The sequence below is a fragment of the Anarhichas minor genome, unplaced genomic scaffold, assembly GCF_050575085.1.
Source record: "Anarhichas minor isolate MPS153535 unplaced genomic scaffold, ASM5057508v1 ptg000011l, whole genome shotgun sequence".
In the NCBI taxonomy this organism is placed as follows: Eukaryota; Metazoa; Chordata; class Actinopteri; order Perciformes; family Anarhichadidae; genus Anarhichas; species Anarhichas minor.
Genome location: NW_027466457.1, coordinates 14,493,318 through 14,520,000, shown reverse-complemented (window position 1 = coordinate 14,520,000; position 26,683 = coordinate 14,493,318). Strand labels below are relative to the sequence as shown.

The 26,683-nt window shown below is 39.8% G+C and overlaps 1 protein-coding gene across 1 annotated transcript in view; it reads right to left on the bottom strand.

Annotated features, from left to right (window-relative positions):
• swap70b (switching B cell complex subunit SWAP70b) overlaps nucleotides 1-26,683 on the bottom strand; it is a 27,024-nt gene extending 341 nt beyond the window's left edge. Inside the window, exons 1-12 of the mRNA XM_076089589.1 lie at nucleotides 26,508-26,683; nucleotides 23,827-23,967; nucleotides 16,561-16,734; nucleotides 14,940-15,167; nucleotides 13,200-13,346; nucleotides 12,445-12,553; nucleotides 11,987-12,168; nucleotides 6,703-6,810; nucleotides 5,855-6,021; nucleotides 3,842-4,040; nucleotides 2,806-2,902; nucleotides 1-1,196 (exon numbers count right to left, since the gene is read on the bottom strand). The exon at nucleotides 1-1,196 is cut by the window's left edge and continues 341 nt beyond it. Of these exons, the coding sequence (XP_075945704.1) occupies nucleotides 1,078-1,196; nucleotides 2,806-2,902; nucleotides 3,842-4,040; nucleotides 5,855-6,021; nucleotides 6,703-6,810; nucleotides 11,987-12,168; nucleotides 12,445-12,553; nucleotides 13,200-13,346; nucleotides 14,940-15,167; nucleotides 16,561-16,734; nucleotides 23,827-23,967; nucleotides 26,508-26,603 (1,767 nt within the window). The 5' untranslated portion in view covers nucleotides 26,604-26,683 and the 3' untranslated portion in view covers nucleotides 1-1,077. The remainder of the gene's footprint in view (nucleotides 1,197-2,805; nucleotides 2,903-3,841; nucleotides 4,041-5,854; nucleotides 6,022-6,702; nucleotides 6,811-11,986; nucleotides 12,169-12,444; nucleotides 12,554-13,199; nucleotides 13,347-14,939; nucleotides 15,168-16,560; nucleotides 16,735-23,826; nucleotides 23,968-26,507) is intronic.

The window sequence follows — 26,683 nt, the reverse complement described above, 5'->3', positions numbered from 1 at the left end:
TCATGGACTCCATTACATGTCATCCTCAGATGTTACTGATGCTGCCTTCATGCATCCTAACTTTAGTAAGGAGAACAAAAAAATCATTGTTAATATATGTACAGAAATCCCTTATATTTATATTTTCATGTAGAAATGTCCCAACGTTTTCCCCAAGAAGGATACAGCCACAGCAATGAGAAGAGTTTGAAGCAGTTTCAGTAGCTCACGTTTATATTACAACTTAATACATGAACCTAAAACATGCTCAAGCAGTTGGCATTGACTCTGGTTAAAAGTAGTGCATTTCATAGATACAAAATCCACAGTCAGGACAAAATGATAAAGGTAGTGGTGTTCCACTCGTGACTTGTAATATAACCTGCACATCGTAAAGTCAACAGATTGAATTTAGCCGTGTTCCTACAGAAGCCCAGACGGTCTAAAGTTGATGGAGTCATCTTTCAAAATTCATCCCGTTCCTGTACGTTCCATTGTACTGTTGTGTTTGTACTGGTGTATCATTAGTACTTGGTAAATGTTGGATTAATGCTTAACTTCTGAGAAATTAATATTGCCTGCTCAGCAGCCCAAATTACTTTAATATACTTTATCTGTGGTGGTTGATGGATCAATATTAATGACCCAAATGTTACGTCCTGTACACGATTTTGGAAAAGAGAACCCTTTGAACACACTACCAACAAAACAGTTTTAGCGTCTCAATCATACAAGACCAAGCGACTGACATGACGATTAATAACAAAGCTTTAATTACTCCAGCTGTTGTCTTGGTTATCATTTCTTCACTTGGTATTTTTGTAGGATCCCTGCTAGAGTTAGTGAACTTCATCCTCATATTGTGAAAACGTGACTGGAGTTTCTGTTCTGCTCCTTTTAATCTATGGTGGTCTACAAAAGGGATAAAGGTCATTGATTATTTAATGCCCCTTTATTATAAAATGCCTCATATTAGCCTGTTACATTTTCCAGTCACTACTCAGACATGCTGTATCACATACAGTATATCCCAGCAGCCCCTGTCCCGTTTTCTCTTTGAGTCGTAGACATGTTTAAGGTTCAGGGCTAACGGCGGCTCTACTGGGCCTGGGTCGTCTGGTTCTTCATCTCCTGCCATTTCTTCTGCCTCAGATTGAGCTCTGCATCAGAAAAGGCTGCAGGACCCCAATTGGTGATCATCTGCTGTCCCTTGGAACCTGGAGGGGAGACAAATCAAGAGACGATTCACCATAGAGGTCTGAATATTTCAAATAAATGCATTGTAAATGACAAGTCAAAGCACGCTGTTTCTCCTTGTGTTGCTTTTTGCGGCTGGAAAATGTAACTGTCCTATTCCTTTCTGTGTGTTGGATTGCTAACATTGTTCCCCACTTCTCTCAGCGGCCCTCTCATTCCCTGGGGAAAACTCCAACGGATTACATTGGCGTCACGTAAAGATATATACCAATACATTTAGTAAAAATGGGGATTATCAACAGGATTACAATTTTAGAATAAAGGGTTATACTTCAGGACATGAGTCTCACACAATGGCGTCTAACGTTAGTGAAAGAAATGCTTTCGTTGGATGGAAACATTATTTTGTGTGTAAATCAGAAAAGGGGAACAGCATCACAGAACAGTGGCAGTTATCATAAAGCAGGATGTTTTGCACACTTTCCAGTTCATCAAGGTTATTTCTTATTGCCAGGAGCGTAACAACGAGAGAATCGGTTCAAAACATAATACAGGACAAACCAAGAATTTTGCTTGTCTGTTAATCTTTACTTAGTTTATGTGGGTACCGCTGCTGCTCCAGGTTAAAATCTGGTCCTTGGATGACAACAGCATTTTAACTTGCACTGAACCGTCACGTTGTTCCCCTTTGTTACTTTACAATCAAAATAATGGCCAGATTTCAGCATTTTTCTTTTCTCTTCATTTGCATATATAATATTGAGGTAAAGAGAAGTAATCATGTTCCTGATTAATTCTCTTTTTACAGTAATTGTATTGGAATACATTTGTAAAGTAACCCTCCCAGCCCTGTTGACGCTTCATTTACCCTCTTAGGTTTAAACTGAGCATGATTTTACTCACATCAGACGATCTGCGAACTGTGTGCAGCCACTTAGAACTACTCAACCGTCTCCCTCCAAAAATATGTGGACCAATATGGATGTCTATGAAAGTCATCATTGTACTTTGTAGTAAACAACATTCTGAATATGAAGCCTCCAGCCAAAGATATCTGCAGAATTTAGATATCTCATCATTATGTTTTCTCCCTCGAGCCTTTTCACGTGTTTGTTTGGGTGTGAGGGAGCAGACTGTCCACAGCTGAGAGAGTCTCCGGTTCAACACGAGCCAAGCTGTTCCTCCTCTACTCAATTAACTAATCAACTCTATTGGGAAATTAGTGAGACCAAGACACTATTCAATTTATCCATGGCAGGAGTTTGTAGCTTTGGGGAGAACTAATTCGAGTAGATACGTATATGTGGACGAAATATGTTTCACAAAAGAAAAGACCTTTTAATAGTAACACCTTTAAGCACTAAAGGTGCTAAAGGAAATATATTACTGTACCTAAAGTAACCACTTGTATTTAGTTTATACAGTATTTGATTCTTTTGCAAGTGTAACAGTTTATGTTAATCTGACACTAGTTTGATACAGTGAAAATCTTAAGGATTATAACTTTAATTTAAACCTAATTCTAACCCTAACCCTAAAATCAAGTCCCACCACTGAACAGCCCCTTGAAGACAGGACCGACAGGACAGACTGTACTAACGGTGGTCAGTGTGTTGTTGTTGTTGTTACCTGGTTGAATCAGCCGTAACATGCCCTCGTGTTCAGCCACCTTGTGCTTCCAGGTCTTGGTGTTGTTGGTTGCGTCTTCCAGCTTCTTCATCACCGTCTGTTCACACAAGAAAACACAGAGAGAAGTTAACAGGTAATAGGTTTGAGAACCTCATTTCTGATTTAAACATAGATCTTTTTGAAATACTGTATGTACTGGAACAAATGTAAATAAAAATGTAATGTCTTGATTTACCATCATGTCTAAATAGCTGCCTATCATCCAGCAGTCAAACAGTGACACCGTGTGGTAGAGAAAGGTACTACTCTACGAAGAACTGAAGTCTCTTTTTATGTAAATGTAGACGAATATAAAGTCTAAATGTCTTCATTACTGCAAAAACACTGAACAAAATCCTGAATACAGTAATGTCAATGGTGGGGAGTTTCTGTGTATGTTAGAATGACTTCATATTATTGTTTTCTGTATTAATAAGTGCTTTTTAAATAATTATTTTAAATACCAATGTATTGGGGTCTTGGAAGAACCATGCACTAAAAGTCACGCACAGCGGCTCAAACAAACACAACTTCATTCTCTGCTCATAGTGGAGTAAAGCCATCCTCAACAAACAGTTGTTTGCTGCTATGTTAATGTTCTGAAAGAAAATGAGTCTGTGGAAAAATCTGTTTTATAAATCTTTGGCATTTCTTTTCTTCCCTTTATGTAATATTTGTACCATGTGCTTTGTTAAAGATGCACTCCCCGATTGTGTTACAAGTTGAGTTCCCAAACATAAACCGTGAGCTGGACGGAAAGTTTGAGATCTAGTGGCGATAATCTGAGAGTGCTCCTTTAACCAACAATTGGCATTTTATACACGAGATGATAGATAATAGATGGGGTGGAGCTGCACATAACTATTTTCACTCAGGGTTTGTTCCTGCAGGTTCCTCCTGAGCCACACTGTGACAGAGTTTACTGTAAATTGATTTAGAAACAACCACATTGCTCTTGTGGACCTGCCGGTCCCTACACCTCCACCACTCAGCTGACCTGGTACTGCTCCACCGCCTCCTGCCTCTCTTGTTCCAGCTGATCCAGCTGTTTCATGGCTGCCTGCAGGGCGCTCTCCTTGGCCAGACGCTCCTTCTCCAGCTCCTGTTTCTCGGCCTCCGTCTCTGAGATGGCGCGCTGCTGCCGCAGGTGGAACTCCTCCAACTCGACCCTCTTTGTGGCCTCCTCCTCCAGTAACCTGCTCCACACAGACGTGGGTCAGTACAATGGTCCTGTACATTGGTTTCTCATCTACAGCTGGTCTGAGCTTTCATTACAGTGTCACATAAAACAATGTGAATGATGAGGCGTTTAGTACGTTCATTTCCCTCCTTTTTAAACTTTTAAACATGTTTTGCTCTTTCCACCATCAACACAATCTAAGTGTGTATATAACAACTCTAATATCTAAATCAAAACGGTGTGAAAGAGGTCGGGCAAAAGTTCAACTGTCCGAGTAATAAAATGAAAACAACTAAACAACTAATGTGTTGTTCAGTAAGGTGGAGGTGATGTGTCAGTGTGTCAGCAGGTGGTGCTAGAGTGCAATTATCTTTTTAAGATTATGGTTAAAGTAAATGTAAGAGTTCACTTCTTGATAAATGTAATTTGCATTGTTTGTATTCTGAATTAAACACATTTTATATAGAAAGGCAGCCAGAGGTTTAAATAACCACAATGTAAGACCACTGTTGTATTCTTTGATTAATGGATGTTTTGGTTTTTGACTTGCATCAAATATAAAACTTGACAGAAAATCGGGCAAGCACCGTGGCACATAGCACACAGGAACTACAGTGGTGCTGCTGACAAAAGGTAGAAAAGAAATGTTTCTCGTCTCTAGTCTCACATGTGACTCAAATCAGCCCTTTGCTTCCCTAAACCGAAAAAGACCTTGTTATGGTACGAAGTGTGGAAGAAAGCATCCAGTAAATGGCTTATATTATCTCATGATAATGGACCGGTCGCTGTCATTTTAACCCGGTGGTTTGATTTAAGGACCCTGGGCAGCACAGCAGTCAAACGTGAGGTGGAAAGCAAACGTCAGCAGAGAGGGAGGAAATGTGGCGGAGAGAGGGAAGTAGAAGCTGAATGTCTGGCTGTGTGTGAGACTCATTTAAACAGGAGCAGAATCTACACATGTGTCTGTTCACATGTGGCTCTATGACAAAGTAGACGTAAAATATGTCATATCTGACGTGGATAACTTTGACGAGATGATAACAAGCAGCTTGCTACATCTGCAAAATGATGCATCTTCTGGTGACCATAGTGGCGGTTTACTATCAGCCTGTTAGTTGGTCTTTAAATAGAGTTCAGGCAGGTTATGAGGTGGCAGGTATGATGTTGAATCTCTATCAGCTGATACTCAAACAGCAGCAGGTGGTGGAGATGCTGTGATGAACTTCATTTTATATATTTTCACAGGTTTTTGTATTCAGTTTCGACAAGCTGAATACAAAAAGCAGTAGGTTTGCATGGTACTTAGTCAACTTGGGGCATTATGTGCAGTTTTAGCGTGTTGAAATGCAGTTAAACCTCATGCACCACCGACTCAAACTGGCGCTGTCCTTGTCTAATTTTGGAGCGCACCAAGAGGCCACAATTCAATAAATAATGGGTTTTTTTTATCAAGTGTGAAGGCAAAACAATAGTTGTGGCATCATTGAAGTCCCTCCTGTGACCACATTTAAGAAAACCACTGAAGGAAGAGCAGGTCTTTTGTCTGCTATTTTTGGATTCTGGGTCGTCTCTCTAAAGAACTGATTTGCACAGCTAATATTAGGTCGTTAGTTTGCTCTGTCACTAGTATTTACATACTCACATTAATATTATTTGCTAACAACCACATAAAAACAACTACTTTCCTCAAGCTCTGTGCGCCCAAAGTAGAGACGAATACTTTCAGCGTAGAAGATTTAATTTCCACCAAAATAACCCTTATTGTTTTCCTCAGGTGCCGATTATATTTGTGCACATCTTGGTGATAAATTTCTCTCTGTATTGACTGACCGTGCCTGCAGCCTGCGGACGGCCTCCTCCTCCTGTCTGGCGCGCTTCTCGTCCTCCAGAGCGTCCTCCAGCTGACGGTACATGTCCTCCAGCTCTTGGACCCGCTGCAGGTACTGCTCCAGCTCCGTGGACTTCTGGGCCACCTGCTCCTCCATCTTCTTCCGTACCTGTTGAACCGGGAAACGCACGGAGAAAGGCTTTATCTAAAAGGTCAATATCAACTATTTAAGAAGTTGTCTTAAAAGGAGTACATCAGGTTTTCAAAGACTCACAGCCGACCCAACGTTAGTATGTACAGATATGTGCATTAGACACGTGTGTCGAGGCTCGGTTGTATTGCAATGTTTTCACACTCGAGTCCTTTCATGAAAAAAAGCCAAGTCACTGGTGGAAGATAAACATCTACTGGAACACCACATCCACGCTGTGCACTGAGCATGTCCAGATGTTATCATCAGACGCAGTGAAGAGGTCTTTTTGGTGCTTACATGTACCAAACACACGTCTCCAGTTGCACTCAAGCAGCAAAGCCTGTCAATATGAAGCTACATAGAAACGTCTTAACCACATACTGAATTATTAAATGTGTACCGAGGACATCGACTTATAATAACTTCTGCTGTTTCAGCATCACTCTGAGCTGTAGTGCGTCTTAACTTTAAGTCCATTTCAAGTTGTTCTCCCGAGTATCTTTTTCACATTTCATTTAATCTGACGCCTGTAGATAAATGTTACATTTAAAATATTGTACTTGTACAATAAGAGGAAGCTGTATTTAGGTTGCTCTTGCTCCACCACTTGTTCTGACATAATGACTCGGTGGAAGACGACGAGGAGTGACGACATACCGTTTTCTCTCTCTCCAGGTCCGTCTTGTAGCGGTCCTGGAGTTCAGTTTGGGTCTGAAGGCGCCTTTGTCCTTCTTCTGCTGCATTAGTCGCCGCCTCCTCCAGAGCCTGGCCGAAAGACAGACAAAAGGTCAGATATTCCAAGTAGATGAAAGTTTACTTTCTGTAAACAGGTTTTCACCTTTAAATTCATGTGAAATATAGAAAATAAAGAAGGTTAAACATCTCAACTCATGTTACAGGGAGTTTAAATGGAGAGGGAACTACACTTTATTACACTAATCTTTTTGTTTTAGTTTGAAGACCAAGAAGCAAGCTGTGGTTTACAGATATTAAATGTAAATAGTTTTATTTAATAAAGAAAGAGATCCAAGCTCTAAAGAGGAATTGAGAGTGAACATAAGTAGTGGCCTCTGCTAAAATATTTTTTCTAAGAAATGCAGGTTTAAAAAGGAAAAACTGAAATTCAAAAAGGTAAACTAAAACTGTGATCGCTTGTCCGACAAAATAGTTTAATGTAAAGAATCTCTTTGTCTTCTAGCCCTGAAAACAATAATTGCATCCTATAAAACAACCAACGTAGGTTATTTTCATCTCAATAAGCTGACGACAGATTGTAATGAATTATTGTAAATTTGTGTCTGATAATTTTTTTTGCAGCAGAAACTATTTAAAGGATTTTTGTGGAGTCAAACCACTTAAACTCTGCTTCTATATATTCATCAGAGGAGATCTATCCTCCCCTGATCTTCACATTCATACACAACTCATTCATGCTTTAACCTGCAAAGACGATGTCGACTGTTGGTATGCACCCCAAAACAGTGATATTTAAATATTGCTGTTACAGTCAGAGGCAGACATCGCTACACGTGCCTTTGTGCGTTTACAATGGAGAAGTACATTATGTGGTTTGACTGCAGGGTGAAAGTTCAACTGACCCGTCAACATCACAAACAAGTGTGAAAATGTATTCAACGGACAAAAAGGAGCAGATGAACCGCCACGAGAAACAAAAAGGAAGTTAGTGAAGTGTTGGGAGGCGAAGAGTCCTAAGCATCTTTGAGCTGGAAGGAAAATGATACCGCGAAGCATGAACAGCATACAACGTGTCACATTGTCATTATTAACTGACGTATAACTGCAAAGTATCTAAATCACTCAAAACATAAAGCGACTAAAAACTAAAGGCTCGACTAAAATGTCTTAATTTACTAGATAAACTTAAAGTACACACAGACTCTTCAGTACCGCTTCTTCAAACTGTTAATCTTTGTACACCTAACTTGTATACTATATATTTTAAATAGTTAAGTGTGAGCTCAGTTTGTCTTCTTTTAGTTGTCCTATTTTTGGGAGTTTTGTGTTTTTTTCTTCCGTCTTTTGTCATTAAAAACACCTTTTAAAGGTGCGGGGGAACGTTTAGCAGAACTTTGTGATCTCAGAGCCTTTCAGTTAAACATCATTTCTATTTCTTTACAGAAGTTAAAAAACTTTTACGGGTGGTTGAGCTGTAACCTCATGTTGACTCGTGTGTGTGTCACCCAACTGTGAACCGTCTTAAGACTGAGACAGTCTTAAGACTAAGTCTAGGCTGCCTATTGTGTGTGTGTCTCTCTCTCTGTGGGGCCATACATGTGTGTGTTCATTGTGCATTCATGTAAACATCTATGTGAGACAGGACTTTCACCTCAATGGCAGATTGTTGTGCATTCATTAGAGAGCAGTGTGACACAAAGACAAACTCTATGTTACACAACTACTATGGGAACTAGTTTGACTCTCTGCTGATGGCTGAGACATGCCGAGTGCTGCACTGTACTTTAAACAATTACTCTAATTGTGTTGTTGTAGTTCAGTTAAAGGATATCATCCTTTGAGATAACTTTGTTAATGTTATAACGCTTCATTCAAGTGCTCAACAATTACAGACAAACAGTCTTTGGCAATTTAAATCTTAGATCTCAGGCGCCCTGACAATGCAGATTAATTATGTATAAAAAGAAAATCACGCAAGTACAAAATAACAAAGCAATAACAAAAAAAACATCTATTAAGTTGATTTAACTGGTTATTCCTTTCCAGTATTTCTTAGATTATACATGCCAGCTGTGAAAACACCTGTGACAACAGTGGAAACACTAAGTCCAGATGTGTGAATGATGCTCACATGCTCACATGCTCATGCACACACACACACACACACACACACACGCACACCAACTGTTATCTATAAAAGCAGAACATGCAGCGAGAGCGTGCACACGTGAGGCAAACCTCAGACCAGGACATGAGTGATGTGACGAGGATCTAAATAATGAAACGTTTGGGTTTTGTTCTTGGTTGTTTTTAATCACTTCTATTTTAACTTTATTGAAGACGAACCCCTTTATTATTTATTTATTTATTCTTTTGTTTATTGTAAGATAGTGTGTGTACATTGAGAGCGGAGTGGAAACCGGAGCCAATAAAACTGATTCTGATTGTGATTTATTTCCTGTTTTGCTGCTCGTTTTATCCTTAATTATGAAGCACTTTCTAAAGTTTGTTTTATGTTTCCGACATGTAGAAACGATGATTGAGATTTTACTGCCAGTGATGGTTCATGTGATGAATTATTAATAATAATGGTGCTATAAATAATCACATGTGGCAAAACTGAGCTTCCTCTTTGTTCTGTTTAATGACCGGTCTAAAGACTACAGTAGTGCAGCAGTGTTGATATGGAAACGAGTCATTAGGGGCATCTATATCTTTTCAGGGTCACTGTTGGAGCGTAAATGAGGTTCGTGTTTGTAGCATTCTTCACAATTATTGAGATTTATGAAACGGAACCATGCATACGTCCATATTTTAAATACAGTCAATGGTCAATTTATTAGGGACAGCTGGACAATCTAATGAAGCCCCTCAAACATAATTGCTACTTTTACAAAGATAAAAATGTTTTTATCGATACGGTCAGAGAGGTGTTAATTCAACTTTATGGTTATATGAGGTTTTAGTTTGCTGTGGTGTTGAACAGGAATGCTTTATAGTGAATCAAGTCATATTGAACAACCATGAGCAATCAGAAACACATTTCAATATAATGCGTCCAGTACAACACCATCACCACGGAGTATGAACTCAGCAGTTAACACACAGTTGAATTTAAACATCTCCAACGGTGTCAACAACAAAAACGAACATTAGTATCTTCCTAAATGTTGAATTTGTGGCAGATCTGTTGTGTTGAATTGCTTTAAAGTTTGTAGGTGTATCTAATAAAAGGGAGGGATTCAACCAAAAAACACTCTGAAAATAATACTTTTGCATTTAAAACTGCATTTAAACCTTTATTAGTTTACTAAATATCAGATAATTGAATTGTTGAAGTTAAAAATGTAAAGATATAGTATGTTTCAATCCTGACGTCCTTTTAACCATCACACAAAAAGATTGCTCTCATGTCATTAGAGGACAAATATGTCTGGCTCAAAAACACTGCCATAAAACTATATATATCTTCCTTTTTATTGTTATATATTTTAAGTGAGGCTCAAGGGTTAACCTCACAGCCGTTGACAGCGTTAACAGGAAGCAGCCATTAGTCATCAGTCTTTGGCGAATGCACATAATCACAACCGGTCAGACGACAGTGTCATCAGACAGGAGTGTGAATCAGGTTGACGGAGATTTACTGGAAAAACATGTGTAATGGAGACTAACGTGTTGCTCCGCCTCCTTCCTGGTTCAATACACATTCCTCTGTTTGCAGCCGACAGACTATTCATCAGAAGGAGCTGATCTATTAGTATTCATGAGCTGGTACTGAGGTTTTAGGTGATCTGTGTGTGTGTGTGTGTGTGTGTGTGTGTGTGACTGAAACCAGCGGTTTGTCATTTTTGAGCTCTGTACAGAAAGTACACGTCACTCTTAGTTTGTTGTTTAAAAGGTGTGACGTTACCGCCGAGGAATGTCGTTGAATCAGCTTCGAGGCTTTTGTTCTGATGACATCAGCAGTACTCATTGTAACTGCAGCGATGAGGATAATACTGATTAATATAACTATAAATAGATATCTATATATAGACAGTGAGATTTTTAATGCAGGACTTTTACTTGTAACAGAGTATTTTTACACTGTAGTATCACTGACCTGATATCATGATGCTTAACACGGAAACGCTGCACAACGCTTTATAATATTATAAAGAAGAGAAACTTATCACGGCGGTTATTGTTTTATCTCATCACAAGGTAAACGGTAGAAATATGGTACAAAGTCATCGACCAGAAATGTGATTCAGAGAGAAGTTGAGTCCGTTTATTTTGCCAGAGCTCTCTGCACTGCCCTCCTGCTAATGAACGTTTTTCCACAGAAGCCTAAAAGTCAGTTTGAATTGAAGAGATTCAATCAAATCAAAGTTTAGATTTCTGTCCGTGTGACAGAACAAGAGCAGACAGAAACGCCTCCTCAAAGTTTCAGGTTCTTAATCTTGTGTCAAGAAACAGCTGAGTCATCTATAAAAACGAACACGCGTGTCTTAAATACACACACAGACTGAAACACAAAGAACGACATGTCTTCCTCCTCCAGGTCACTTCAACCTTTAATCCTGGACCGCTTCCCGTGTTGTGTGCTTTGAGTCCAGTAATTATCTTACAGGTGTAGAAATTCCCACGGGGGGGAAATACCTCAAACTTCATTTACAAACACATTCCAGAGTGAATTCCTGGACCGCCCTTTCCTTTTTATTTTTGTTTGCTGGTGACATCTGTAGATAACGCTGTAGGTGTAACTACTGTGCAGCTGAAACACCAGGATACCGTTTATAATGACCCGTTAACATGTTGTGTTTCATACGCTCTTCCCAGTTTAACTACCGATCCAACTGTGCGTTTGGTTTTGCCTCGGAGTGGAATGTTTTACGAGGCTCTTATCTTTGTATGTTTGTTTTGGCTTGAATCTGAGTCTCTTACGTCAGTGTTTTCTCTTTTGTATAAAACATATTTGACATTTAAATAATCCTGCACAACTGAGAAAAAGCATCAACATGTCTCCTCTGTCCACCAGAGACTGAGGGGAATCTGTCACAGGTTCAGTTTTTAGCACGTCATGTGATCAGGGATCCCTCCTGCTCTTCTCCAGTCAGAGAAACACTTCCACGCTGAGCTATTGTTAATTCAGGATACTACAAACAGGAACTGATCTCGCACCAGACGTTTCCTGAGCAGACGGGATTCACAGACGGAACATTTAACGTGTGTGATGTTGTTGTTGTGTTGTTTTTCTCCTCACCTTCCTCATGTCCTCCAGTTCCAGCTGTTTCGCCTCATTGGCCAACTGCAGCTCATTCATCCTGAGCTCCAGCTCCTCCTGCTCGGCCTGCTGCTTCAGACGAAGCTCCCGCCGCTTCTGCCGAGCCTCGCGGTGCGGTGCCGGCCGGCCCTGACGCAGCAGACTCACGCAGGTCTGAATGGCTGAGGGGAAAAACAAAACATCACGTCTGTTCGTAAAGGTCGAACTAATCCTCGTCAATATTTATTTATTCTATTTTGAAAACGCTTCCTTTCTCTTTTTAATTTGCTTATTTTTTATCCTGTTTTATATCTGTGAATGTACATTAATATAATTTTTTTAATATTTCATATAAATAAAATGAGCTGTGGAAACAATAAACTGTGTATAATCGTCTTTGGCTCAATAGAAATATTAAAAACATGATAAGTAATAAGAGGAATGACGTCACTACTCACCCAGAATCCACTCGTGCTTCCTCTTCTTGTCCGACGCGCTGATTTCAAAGCTCTTATGTGACGACTTGATGAAGAAGAGACACTTCTTTCCGTCTTTATCTGGTAGCGGCTGCAGAGAAACAACAACAGATAAGGATCACACCAGCTTATAAATACACAAAAAACACAGGAGCAAACGTGAAGAGCACAACAATCAGTCTTGTGTTTGTAACGGTTTCTTCATCAGCGAGAAAGAGAATGAAATGCAGTCGGCAAACTGAAAAACAAACATTATTATATTTCCATCCTCTGGACTTTTCTCTTTTATTAACTGAACTTCGTACATGGGAATCGAACCCCTAATCTGACCCAAAATGTGATTATTGATAGCCAGTTAATTATTATACCTGGTTAGCCAACATCACTGTACTGTGTTAAACACATTTGATTTGATTGACTCATGAAGCAGCGTCAGCTTTGGACTTCGATTTGTGTATCAGATGCACGTAATATTCCTTGATTATTACAGGTCACGTGATAAAATAGTAAAAAAGATGAACATTACCGTCAGTAATTAAGTAAATTAATTTTAAAAAAATAGCAAATAAAATAACGAAAGATCTTTTTTTAATTAAAGGGGGTAGGAGGGTTGTAATGGTGCCTTTAGGATTGTAAACACACATTGATTGAGGCTATATGTCTGATATCTCATATTAAATTGATCACTATGAAGGCGAGCAGGCTGAGAGTTTTCGTAAAAAGCTGCAGGTTCTTGCCTCCGCGCTGCAGTTTCCGTCCAGTAAAATATCTCCTTTCTGATCTGCCAGGTCCTCGCCGACGTAGTAAGAGATGGAGTTTGGCTTCAGCATGAACCAGCGCTCCGTCCAGTTCTTCCTCTTGTGACCTTTCTTCATCATGTAGCCCTGCAGAGAGAGAGAGGACGACATGAATCAAGGTCATTTAAACACAACACCTACTCTAAACTTTACTTTACGAGGAACGTATCCATAGTCGGTGTATTATCTACATAGATTCGGGAGAAACAGACAATGTGGCTTAGATAACGGCAGCAGTTCCCAGTGCAGACAAGTGCATGGACACGTAAACAGCCAAGGAGATTAAACAAAGTAGGACAAAGACAGACGAGAACAAAAGCAAACTGAGGAGTACGACACGAGTTTAGACTGATGGGTAGAAGAGCCTAAAAAACAGAGATCCTGCAAAACTGTGGATGCAGAAGGATGTGTGTGTGTGTGTGTGTGTATGTGTGTATGTATGTATGTGTGTGTGTGTGTGTGTGTGTGTCCATCTTATGATCAGGATAATGGGTGAGTGAGGTGTGTTGAATGAGGCTAGGCGGTAATATAGGACATATATATCTACACAGAGAGAGAGAGAGAGAAAGAGAGAGCGAGAGAGAGAGAGAGAGAGGAGGGGGAAGGGCTGTCTGAAAGAAAGGTAAAGTGGTGAAAATATTCTAAATATAGCGTAAACTATACGTACGTTTTTCTAGGTGGCTAAATTTCATATTGCTGCACATTGTTTAGTCTGTTTCTCTAAACTGGGGAAGTGCCGACATCCATCTACTGTATGTGACCCACTGGATCTATAGTCAAACTATCCTAAACCTTTGTGCTCTTTCTTTAGCTCACTTTGACAATAAGGAATGTTTTCTTCATTGTTTTTCTCTACATGACCACAGTAACACATTCACTCCAGTCTTTCACACGAAAATCCACAGACACATGACCGCAAACTCTTAGTTCCTTATTTCATATATTGTATGTATTGCAAAGTGCAGTTTTAGCTCCAATTTCTTCTATTTTGTCTAGATGTTTTATGAAACATATTTTCCTTAAATTTACAGCTTTTTGCAAATTTTCTTTGTGTGTATTAAGATATTTTTGTTATAAGTGCATTTTATTCTTACAAAATATGTAAATTTCTCAGCTGATGTGATGTGTTGCTGCTCGTGAGCGTCTTGCTATGTTTACACTACGAGCGACAAAGCAACAGGATACAAATCATTTTCAATAGAAGGCGGTGACACGAAGCTGCAAACTGAAACGTGTCGCTGCGTGACCGGCTACGAATCAAAGCGTCAACCAATACTTTAAGTGGGTTTGTCTGTCTTTTTTTTTTAGGATGATGACGCCAGAAAACGGAGAAAAGTTATTATCTTCCACCATTTATCATCACGTGACCAAAAGCTTCATACATGATTCCACCTGAACCAGGTCCCATCTATTGACTGAAGACCGTAAGATGCGGTTTAAAGCTCTGGAAGAAGCCAGTAAGTGAACCTTTGAGTTGAGATAACAGAGAGGCACAGTGTTTGACGATGGCTAGAAATAAGAGGCCTGCTCTTGTTCACTTGTTTCAGTCGTACATAGATGCCTCTGTTATCTTTGTAAACTTCATATGTGCACGACAGGAATAGTAACGGAGGAGATGGAGCTCAGCCGACGTTCAGTCACGGTGACCGGGTCCTCCCTCTGTGCAGGTGTGCCGCCCACCTGTTTGAGCACGTCCACGATGAGCTCCTGGTAGACCTCGTTGATGCCCATGGAGAGCGCCTGGCGGTCGATGCCCTTGCTGAAGTGACCCGACCCCACCAGGGTGATGAGCTCCCAGGCGTTCAGACTCTGCTGCTTCATATTCAGCTGCAGCTTGTAGTCCTCGAAGCGCTCCTCCACCCAGCTGCCCCCGATCGCATCCGTCAGCTTACGCAGGAAGTACTCAATCTGTGAGCAGAGACCGACCACACACACACACACACACACACACACACACACACACACACACACACACACACACACACACACACACACACACACACACACACACACACACACACACACACACACACACACACACACACACACACACACACACACACACAAAGCGGTTCATTTATATTGAAGACAACGGTCCCTGTCCTGTGTTTTTCCCACTAGTCATCTCTACGTGGGCTCATTGGAGCACATAAATCTACATTTCTTCCTGTGATTCAGCTCTGATGTTTGTTGTACCCAACAATAAATCCTCCAGCGTTTGTGAAAGAACAGGAAGCTGGAAACTTCCTTTTCTGCTCTTGAGCAACAGGCGTTTTCTAACACTGAACAGTGCGACTAAAGTCCAGCTCCCAGTTGGTGTCCGTAGATGAGTTGTGAGTGGAAGTTAACACCGACAAATATTGGCTAATTTGCTTCTACTGAGGACAGTTACATTAATAACTTCCCCCATTTTGGACAAAGTGCTTTTCCAATATAACGACCAAGTAGTCTGTTACTGTTGCAATAGATGGTATAATAAAGTGGAAGATTTATTAGACAGAACACAGTTCAGAAGTTACTCCCCAGTTGATAGTGGATGAATTAGGACCATTAAATCTGGACCTAAAATCAGCTTTCCTGCTGCAAAAAAGAAAAACTGTTTCAGGATCAGAATTGTTTTTAAAATCGTACAATTCTTGAGTTTGGAGGAAAAAATATTCTGGTGTTTCGAGCAGAGAACAAACTGCAAACTTCAGTAATGGTAGCATTAAAAACAAGACTTTATGGAAAACAACATCCAGCTACGTTTACATCAAATGTTCGGTCACATTCTCACAGTTGAGAATCTGCAGCACTTCAAATGTTTTCACTTGATGAAATATAATTCGAAGCTACAGATTCTTTTTACCTGCTCTTCACTGACTTCAAGGCCTGAATCATGTTCGTAAACTGCTGTATGAGGTGGACGTGGAGCTTTCTTAACTAAATGACTTTTGGTTTTAAATGTGTCACCAATGGTTTTATTAGACACAAAATAGCAGTGGTGGAGGAAGTATTCAGATCCTTTACTTTAAGTTAAAGTACTAATACCACACTGTAAGAATACTCCTGCATTGAAAAACTTTAGTGAAAGTAAATAAGTTATTAAATATTTGTTCCCAGGATTGTCATATAAATGTTAAAAGTAAACAGTTCAATATTTCCCTCTGAGATGTAGTAGAGTAGAAGTAGAAAATGGCAAAAGAAAATACTCTAAGTACAAGTGAAATAAATACTCAAGCACAGTACTTGAGTAAAGGTACTTAGTTATATTCCAGCACTGCAAACTGGATTCTGATACCAACATCCTCTCACGTCTCACCTCCTCAGTGACGACGGTCAGCGGGTATCGGTCCTCGGACAGGAAGTTGAAGATACACCAGATCTTGAAGGCGTCGTCGGTGGAGATGAGCAGCTGGCTTTGATCAAGATTCTTCCTGTTGCTCAACGTCCAGCACATCTTGTTGAAGTCGTGAAGGTCAAAGTTACCCGTCACCTGAGGCAGAACGACAACAACAACAACAACTCTGGTGAGTCAGTTGGTTTTTCTAGGAAGCAGTTTAAGTTTGTGACGAGACAGACGGACAAGCAGAAGAGTCGGATACAAAACCGACGAGCTGCAGATGTTTCCATCAGTGGAACATGTTGGTCAGTAGTTTCAAACTGGCTTTTAATCTTTAAAGTGAAGCTCACCAGTTTGTTGTGAGCATAAAAATGTGAGTCTTGGATTCTGCTTACTTAAATAGTCTCTAAGAGACCCGTAACTTAGTATTTCAATTTAAAAAAGCAAAGAAGTCTGTTGTCTGTTTAAATTGTTTGTTATTGTTATACATCAAACTACCACTCAGGTTTATGACCCTGAATTTGGGTACCACTGCACCACAGAACTTTATTAATCCCGAAGAGATTATTTGTATGTTCGTGTATTAGAAACAGGCGGCAGATAGATATAGATATACTTTTAATAAACATGTTGTGACTTCTGTGAGAGAGTGTGTAAGCTCACATGCTGAGCCACCAGTAAAGACCCTATAAACACACCTTTATATTTATATACGTTGACGGTAAATTTTACCCTCCCAGATTGATGACACGAATTCTGTAGATGCAAAACTGTCAGAACAAATGTGAAAGGATGTCTTTCAGAAAAATAATTTAAATCTCTAGAGATCAAATTCCAGAGAGAAATGGGAGGAAAGCTCTTGAAATAAAAAGAAAAGGTACAATGGTTGCTCTGGAGGAGAAATGTTCTCCTCGAGCCGGTGAACGGGAGCGTCTCCATAGAGACTCCTGGCAGTCGTGTGGAGGAGAAGCACATCTCGTCCGGTTGGCGGTCGTCCCGTCAAACAAGCCACTGGCAAAAACAACAACAACAACAAAACAACTCCCAACGCTCCCACCCATCTGAGACTGAACTCACCAAGCGTCACATTGTAAAAAACTCCACTGCGGTCGAAATGATGGTGGTTTGAGCAGCCAGTGATCCAGAACCTGGTTTCATACCTCAACGTGTTCTACTCCACACGGACACATTATAACATAATAATATGTTATGTAATAAACAGATGAGTCATGTATGAGAGCAGCAATAACATCAATCAGTGATAAATCTACCGGATTTGCTCTTTAATCTTGTGTAATGAACAACAGTTTATTTCAATTGAAGCTAAGAAGGTGTTGTAAAGGTATCAGGAGTGCACTATTATTATTATTATTAACAATCATGTGGTTGTTGTTATTATTATTACTCCAACAAAAAAAAAAAACAGTATTCCCACACTACGTAAACATTGAAGTAAATGGTCTCTTCAATGAATTTCTAACTCTTATTAAGTGAAATCTCAATAAGAAAAACAGAAATGTGTGAAATGTTATTTGTCAAAATTAGACATCTCACTTCATAACTCACTTGAAGCATGTTGATGAGTTTGGGTGATGTATAATCACTTTTTTTCTTTGAATATAAGTGCACTCGAGGTAATTTAGTCGTTTTCTAAAAACCTTAAAGCTCTGATGTTGATCCTATGAAGTAAAAATCACAAGTCAGAAATTGATGTTTTGATTGTCCTGATATTCATATGGTGGTTATAGTGTGTTTGGGTTATCATGTGTGTCTTTATCAATCATAAATGAACAGATGACTGCATGACTGAATTCTGTGTGTGTGAGAGCAGAGAGACGTTCAGCTCAAGTCAACAAACTGCCGTTGGAGTGAACTTTTCTAAAGCAGGATCTGATGTAACTCTCTCTTGTGTTAGTTTAATAAGAGTGAGCCTGTGTGGAAACCTGGGCAGGATTTTTAAAGTGATTCTCCACCCAGAACAACTCCTCTCCTGTTGAATGTTACCTAAAAAAAATGTTTGTAGTTTAGTCTTTCGAATCATTTTCCCGAAAGAGAAGCTGTTACAGTTTGAATGAACATCAGTTAGAATGTATTATATCTTCACAGCACTCAAATCACTGCTGCAGAATAAAATACTTCTATATAATCCCAAAATATAAGTAAATACAGCGTACAATGTGGCTGAGATGTGCATTGAGACATGTTCTGGTTCTCAATAAGGGTCGACTAAATGTTAGAAACGACTCAGGACTCGGATTGATAAGAAGTGAGTTGTATCAGATGGGATCAGGTTTAGCTAGTGAACTGGTAAACTAAAAGAAGTGCACTGAAGTCACAGTTAACTTGAGACAGGGACTCGAACCAGACTTAAGTCATAAAAATGAGGATTTTAAGACACTTTGACAGCACAATGAGCAGGATTTGTCGGTTGTTTGTAAACGCAAACATTGAAAGTTGGCCACGCCTCCTCGGCTCAACAAGGCTAACGGTGCTCATAACCTCAGATTCACTCTAGTTTTGGAACGAGCTTTGTCCATTTGGTGCTTCGCCTCACGATATATATTTTTGTTCCTGTATCCACCATTTTTGTAGCTTCCTCTTGGATGCGTGCTTACAACCCGTCACCTGGTCGCTGCGTTTTTATAGAAGTTCACACCCAGAAACAGCCTGAACACAAAAAATATTGTTTTTGTATCAGTCACAAAAACTTGCTCTACAAGTCTTTACGTTTTGACCTATTAACACACGGAATAAAATACAAACAATACAGTGACGGGCAGGATGTTTGCATATTTACTGATAAAGTTTAAAAGGACTTGGTGTCAGCCAGGTCGAGACATCATTAGCACAGCTTTAAAAGTAACATGTTCAAGTGTAGCGTGAAGACCAAATTCAGAAGTCAAGGAGCTCATTATACTGCAGGAGAGATTTAAGAAGTGTTGACTCTTTTATTCCGATGGCGTTGGAATCCATCGTTACTTCACACTTGATTTAACTTTATTGTTCTTAGATGGGGTGACAAATTAAAACTTTGACATTTATCCAAGCTGCTGTTTTACACTATTTTAAAAACAGCGCTGACATTAGATACCAAGTCAAATCAAACTAAAGTGGGTCCTCCTGTCGTTACTCAGCAGCATCAGTGTGTTTCACGTGAGGAGGAGGAGGAGGAGGGCTGCTGCTTGCTGGTTTGAATGAGTCAGCGCTGACTGACTGCGGAGAAATAGAAACGCTGGCAGGATGACAGTGAGGTTTGTTCTTCGTCTTACATTACTGTGTCATGCTCGTCTTGTTTTTCTTTGTCCTTGTGGCTCGCTGGCTCTCTCTCTCTCTTCCTATCACTCTCTCACTCCCTCCATCACTCTCTCTCTCTCTACACTGAAACAATGAGGGCCTTGTCAGTGCTGCCTCCCCTCCTGCACCAATGCCGCATGTTCATTAGGATTCAGGCTCCAGCTTTATGTCCTGCAACCTGCAGAGGCATTTAGAACTCGCAGAGCAACTCTAGAACTAAACAAACTCAAACTGAAAAGGAGACAAACATGTTTGGTTGGGAAAATCCGCAAGACAATGAAAAAGGGGCTCGTTACCAGTTGAACTGGACTATCAGCTGTTAAATCAAAAGTGTTTGTTGCTAATTAAATATTTGCCAGCAGTGATGAGGGGAGGCAGGTGCTCAGAAATGATATTAAATGAAAGTTTTAAAAGGGGAAATGAGTAAAGATTTGTTAATCGCTCCAAAGCACAAAATTACCAAAACAACCTGCAGGTGTTGGTGTTTTTCTTATTCAATTTAGGGTCAGTTCACCTAAATTACAAAAACTGTATATGTATTGAAACCATGTTTCTATTACTCCTATTTTTTTAGGATAAACTGAAGGATTATTTCTTATGTTACATAAACATAACTTTATCTAATAAGTGAGTCGTCACAAAGCAGAAAACAGGACTGTTTTTATTACCTCGTGAAAAACCCATTTCGGAGATACACGACGACATGTTCCTCACTTAACTCTAGTCGTATCTAGCAGTTAGGTTTTGGTTTAATTTGGTCACATTTTGAGCGATCTGTCTTTGAGATTTTCTGCCTCCCTCCCAATAATATCCAACAACATCATCTACTTATAGAAACACTACAACTCTCTGGATAAATACCACATCACTCGTTTTACAGTTTGTTACTGAAGGAGCCACACTGCTTGAATTCCTCATTATTAGACCTATAAAGAGTCAAAGCTATTGTCAGCTGTGTAGAAACATTATTAAGTCACAGAGTCAGAATAAGACTTGTAACTTGGCCTCAAGACTGAAGTCACCAGTTCCTTCGACTTTCACTACAAGTTGTTTACATTAAACAAAAGAAGAGGACAGAAATGCATCATAAATATCAGAACCACAACAATGTGACGTTTGAGTGAAGCAGGTCTGCAGCTGGTCACAGTGATGAGTGATCGTTGGTATTTCAGGGTCACAGAGGATCACTTGTTTCAACGCCTCAGCAAACCACAAAGTGCTGAGTCGTCAGCTTCAACTTCACTGCTGCCAAGTCAACATTCTTCAGTGTTCCTCGTCACTAAAGCTCCACGATCACGCCACATCTGTGACCGTCTGTGTCCTCAGATAAGGTAAAATATCAGCAGTATGCATCTTATTTTCTGCTGCGTTGTTACTGACGAGTGAAGATGACACGCGCGCACGCACGCGCGCGCGCGCGCACACACACACACACACAACTAATAGCATTACTTCCAGAGATGGAAGAACTATTCAGATCCTTTACTTGAATCCTGCTTTAAGTAGGAAGATTTTCTCCTCACATAAGAAAACACTTCAGTCCTTCAGTCAGAAAGCAAATAAAAAAATCGCACCATTTGCAGATTCGTGGTTTTCACTGGACAAGAAGGGGTAAAAAGTACAATAACTGTCTCTGAGGTGTAGAAGTATATAAAGCTGCCAAATAGTCAAGTAATGTAGAACTACCTCAAAGTTGTACTTTTGTACAGTATATTCCATTAATGACAGTCCACCACTGCTTACTTAACATCTGTATCACACACACACGACTTTTTTCTGTTTTTTAAAAGTTAAAAAAAAAACTATCGACTCCATTCATGTGTAAAATAAGACTCCTGTTGTTCTGCCGTTTTGGTATCTAGTTACATCACACACACACACACACAGTTTCCTTGTGTGACCGAGTGGAGTTTCCTCAGGAGTGAGGGCAGTTGAATATACGACCGACACCCTCTTCTCTCTCTCCACGGCCGGTCACCTCCACTTCAATGGGTGGGTGGGATAGTTGTGTGCGAGTGTGTGTGGAAAAGTACATAAGATTGGGGGGGGGGGGGATTGACATCTGCCCGTGACGTCCTGAACCTAAATCCAGGATTTACATTTCCTTAAAGAGCAGTGAAGAGCGGAGTTTAACTTCTTAAATGTCAACAACCCAGAAACGATGTGCAGTTCATCTCAAACCCACAGAACTATTATTATTACTTAATATGCCCGGCTGAATTTTTAGGGAAATGTGTATAAAATGGGGCACAAGACATCTGGTTCTTAGGGTGTTTTGTTCAGAGTAACCATCATGTAGCTTCAATGAACATATAAAACTGTGACAATGACAAGACAATTTAACAACCTTTAAAGCAAAGAGAGGGCACGGTATGTTAAAGGGTTAAAGTGTGTCGTACTGCGTCACACAGAAGTGACGTCGTTGCCAGTTAAACAGGTCATACAACTTTCTTTGAATCTACCGACATGTCTGAAGATTCAGAACAAGGAACTAATGAGGCAACTTTAAAGATTGAAAATAAACCCTGAAGTTCCTGAGCAAGAAAAGCCAGATGAATCATTTCTGGTTAAAACGTTTCACCATTAACGAGGAGATCTCGACAGCAGCTGCCTACGTGTTTGACGTTAACAAAGTCCAAAAGGGGAATTCACACAATGCACTGTTAAGATCTCTCTGAGGGAAAGTCTTAATGTGTAACAGATTTCTCACAAACACTGAGACAGAACTAAACCATGATGTCATGATGACAAGGCGCCACGAGCCTTTTAAAACTTCAAGAAAAATAAACTCTTTAGTGCCGTCTTAACTTTTGAGACTACCTGATTAAATAAAGGTTTTATACAACTGACACTTTAAAAGTACCACAGCTCATAAAAGAGGTCTCTCATCACCAAAACAAACACATGCAGCCTCTGACGAACTTTAACTGTAACTATTACATTTACGACATTCAAATTCAACCATAAGATCCATCACGGAGAGACAGAATAATATAACTATTCTATACGAGTAAACATAAAATAGGCATCATCTGAAGATCTGTATACAACATGCACATCGTCTGAAGGACATCTGTAAATGTGTGACTGATGCCAACTATCAATAAACAAATAAAAAAAGAATGATAATAATCATGGAATGACCATAAAACCTCTTTAAAACAACAATCGCTGACAAACAGCTGGACTAAAGATTAAGGCCGTGTCTACACGTATACAGATATTTCTGAAAATGTATTTTTTTCCCCTCAGTCCACGCGATCATCGTTTAAGATAAATCTCGCCCCACACTACCGCCAATGTTGTTATTGTTTCATTCAGCAATGGCTAATTTTTGCAACGTTATGACATCATTCGACAAGTATTCCAAACAGCCAGCAGGAATTCTTGTCGTGATTCCCGGCTAAACAACCACCATTCATGCAGTGACATCATCAAAGAGGGACGGACAGGCAGCTCAATGCGTTGCTGTTTTGAGCTCAGCGGAGCACAATGACCGACGGACACAATAGAGATGGTCACCAGCACAATAAACTAATACTGCGCGTCAATCAGTGTCTCCAGCGTCTTCAATGAAGATTTGCTGCGTCACCACTAACAGAGAACATTTAAACAGGGTTAACATGTAACACGTGCAGCCAATCTGGTGTTCAGATATACTGTAGTGCACATGAATTAGTTTAGAAGACGATCCTCAACTGATCCTCAACTGATCCATTGTAGTGTCTTATTAGGAGAACATAATAAATAATGAATTAATTAATAAATAAATATAATAAACCGAGTACGAACCTCATATCTCAAATCCCTGTGGTGTTGATTTATACTTTATTTATCTGGGACATTTGTCCCCTGCCTTTGACCCCTCAAGCCATTGAGTATAAATGGAGCCACAGAATAAAACCTCTGCATCTCCTCATGTGGGGGGAACCATCCTAAATGTTTCCGTACCTTATCCAGGATGAACTTGTTCAGGTAGGGCATGTAGCCCTGGTTGGAGACGGGACCCTCGTCGTCGTCTTTGAAGTGCTCCTCCAGAGCCACCGGGTCATGTGGGATCTTCATCACTGTGCATAAGTTGTGGGACAGCACCTGGAGGGATGGTATGATAATCATAGATTAAGATAAATAGTCTGTCAATAGTTAAATTTATTTATTCATTATTTCATCTACAAAACAACAATGCCAACAATGTTAAAGAGTTTGAGGTGAGAACTTCAAATAACAGCAAACGTTCACATTTGATAATCTGGAACCAGAAGATGTTTGACTACAAGGACTAATTAATAAAGTGTTACTATTATAGATTACTTTATTATGATATGAAGCTAAAGGATCTCATCTGTGAAGTTTTACTCTTCACCCAACGACCTGAATAACTTACACTGAGATACTTGAGAAGAATACATTTGTTGTTTTTGAGGAAAAGGAAGATAAGGAAGCCCTTCAGAGAACTCCAGCATTCTCATGAGATACTCGCCTCTCTTTTAGTCACACTTCCCATGATGCAACTCAACAGCATCTCATGTTGAACCCACCCTTCCTGCTGAATGCTAAACATCTGTAACGCAGGTTTCCTCTGATAGTTTGTAGTTCTGAGTCGATACACCTGGCTGGTGTCACTCGAGTAGCTTTCTCAGACTTGACGAAGTATTAAACCTCGGGATTTTTTAATTAATCTGGAAATGATTTTCTCTATAAATTGATTATAAAATGTCAGAAATAAAAAGTCAAAAATGTCCCAAACACCAAGGTGACGCCTTGTTCTGTCCGACCAACAGCAAAAGAAATTAATAATAATTGAGTTTACCATGATATAACACGAATAAAAGCTGTACTCATATCTGAGAAGCTGGAACAAACATTTGCTTGATGAATTAATAATTAACTTATTCGGTTACGATAAACAAAAGGACTTAAAGAGGCAGTTCACCAACCACATATCTCATGAAAACAAGTTGTAGAACGTCTTCTCTGTCGTTTAACAGAAAGCTCGTCTTAGTGAATAAAAGTCAGAACATCTCCGCTTTCAACGAGTGCAAAACTAAATCATTTCCTTCTCTTCTAAAGTGCAGGTGTTTGTGTGAAGTCATCAGGGTTCAGTGACCTCATGGTTTCATGTGGCATCGTCCGTCTTTATGGAAGGAGCACCTATTTTAAATATATAATCAAATCAGAGTTCAGCCTTAGAGTATTCAGAAATACTTTGTCAATCGTTGACGCATTTTGTGCTTTCCTGCATTTCCAAGAATGACGACACGTTGCACTCAGAGAAGCAATAGAAGAAGGACTTTCTCCTCTTTCAACACATGGAACCTGTCTTAGAGCTGCATGGTTTTCTGGGCTCTTTGGTGTAAAAACTGGTCCAGAGTTGGTGAAAAATTATCCAGCTAAAGATGAACCTTTGCTCTTTAGATTCAGAGGCAGCCGTTTGACCTTTATTGTTGATTCCTTTAAAAAGAACAACTGCTGCTGAACAATGTCTGTCTGACACAGAGCTGGAAATATGTGGGTGTGTCCAGTTGTACACATGTCGAGTTATTCACAGGAACGTTTACTTTTGTTTTACTCTCTTACCATCGTTCCACCGATTCGATCTGCTCCTGACGAACAAAACGTTTCACCAGTTTCCCCACTAAGCGGTTAAATCATCCGATATGAATACGAGTCAACGCTCCCATTAGCACGCTTCCAGGCTGAGAATACTTTCTGACGTGGAGGAATCACAGATCACGGATGAGCTGTATGGGGAAGATTGTTCATAGTGTACTTAAGTACACATTTGTGGTACTTCTGTGCTTCTCTACTCCTATTCCACTACATTTTCAGAGGGAAATATTTTACTCCACTACATTTATTTGACAGCTTTAGTTATTTACATTTATTTGTATTAATGTTGAGATTTGGACTGTTTGTTGGACAAAAAGAGTCCAATCCTGCTTTTGCATAAGTAGTTATAATCTAAAGATATAATAAACAATAGAAGAGTCACAGGGACAAGTTCTCTACATTGAGTACTTGTTACATTATTAAGTATATTTTCCTGATTATACTTACATACTTTTACTTAAGTAATACTTTCAAATCAGGACTTTTACAGTGTGGTATTAGTGTTTTTACTAAAGTCAAGGACCTGAGTGCTTCATCACTGCTCATCCCATCATGTGGTTGTAAATCCTATAAATCATGACTTGAACCTACTCTAAGGTTTCTATTATCTCTGTTAGCGTCACGTTAGCTCTCCTGGGGCTGTTTTTGATGTTTTTATCGTTTTAACGTCATAAATACACAATAACATTCCAATGACTTCGGAACTCCAATAAACTCTCCATTCAACCATCTGTGGTTTATACTCCTCAGATGTTTGTTAAGTTTATTGTGTTTATTGTGCACGATTATCTTTAATAAATCAAGAAACAGGTGCGTCTCTGCTGCTGTCGGCGCACAAACAGAAGCGCAGTGCCAGTTTATAAAAGCGTTCAACATGAAAAATACCCGAGGTGTTTTTAAATGTAGCTTATAACAACAACAACCAAATAAACACCCAAGTATCAAATACCCGAGTTTCCTGCTCGGCCAAGCGCGAGCTCAGACTCCCAGAAACGCACGCGTAAAAATTAAAGTGGAGTTACCTTCAGCTGAGATTTGGAGACTTTCCCGCTTTTGTCCACATCCAGAGATGTGAACGCGTGCCAGATGGACTTCAACAGCTCGTCCCGCAGCGCCATGGTGCTGGAAGTAATCTCTTCTCTTCTGTCTGTGGGTTTGTGCTCGAGACTCTTCTCTTCCTCTCTTCGGTCTCAACTTT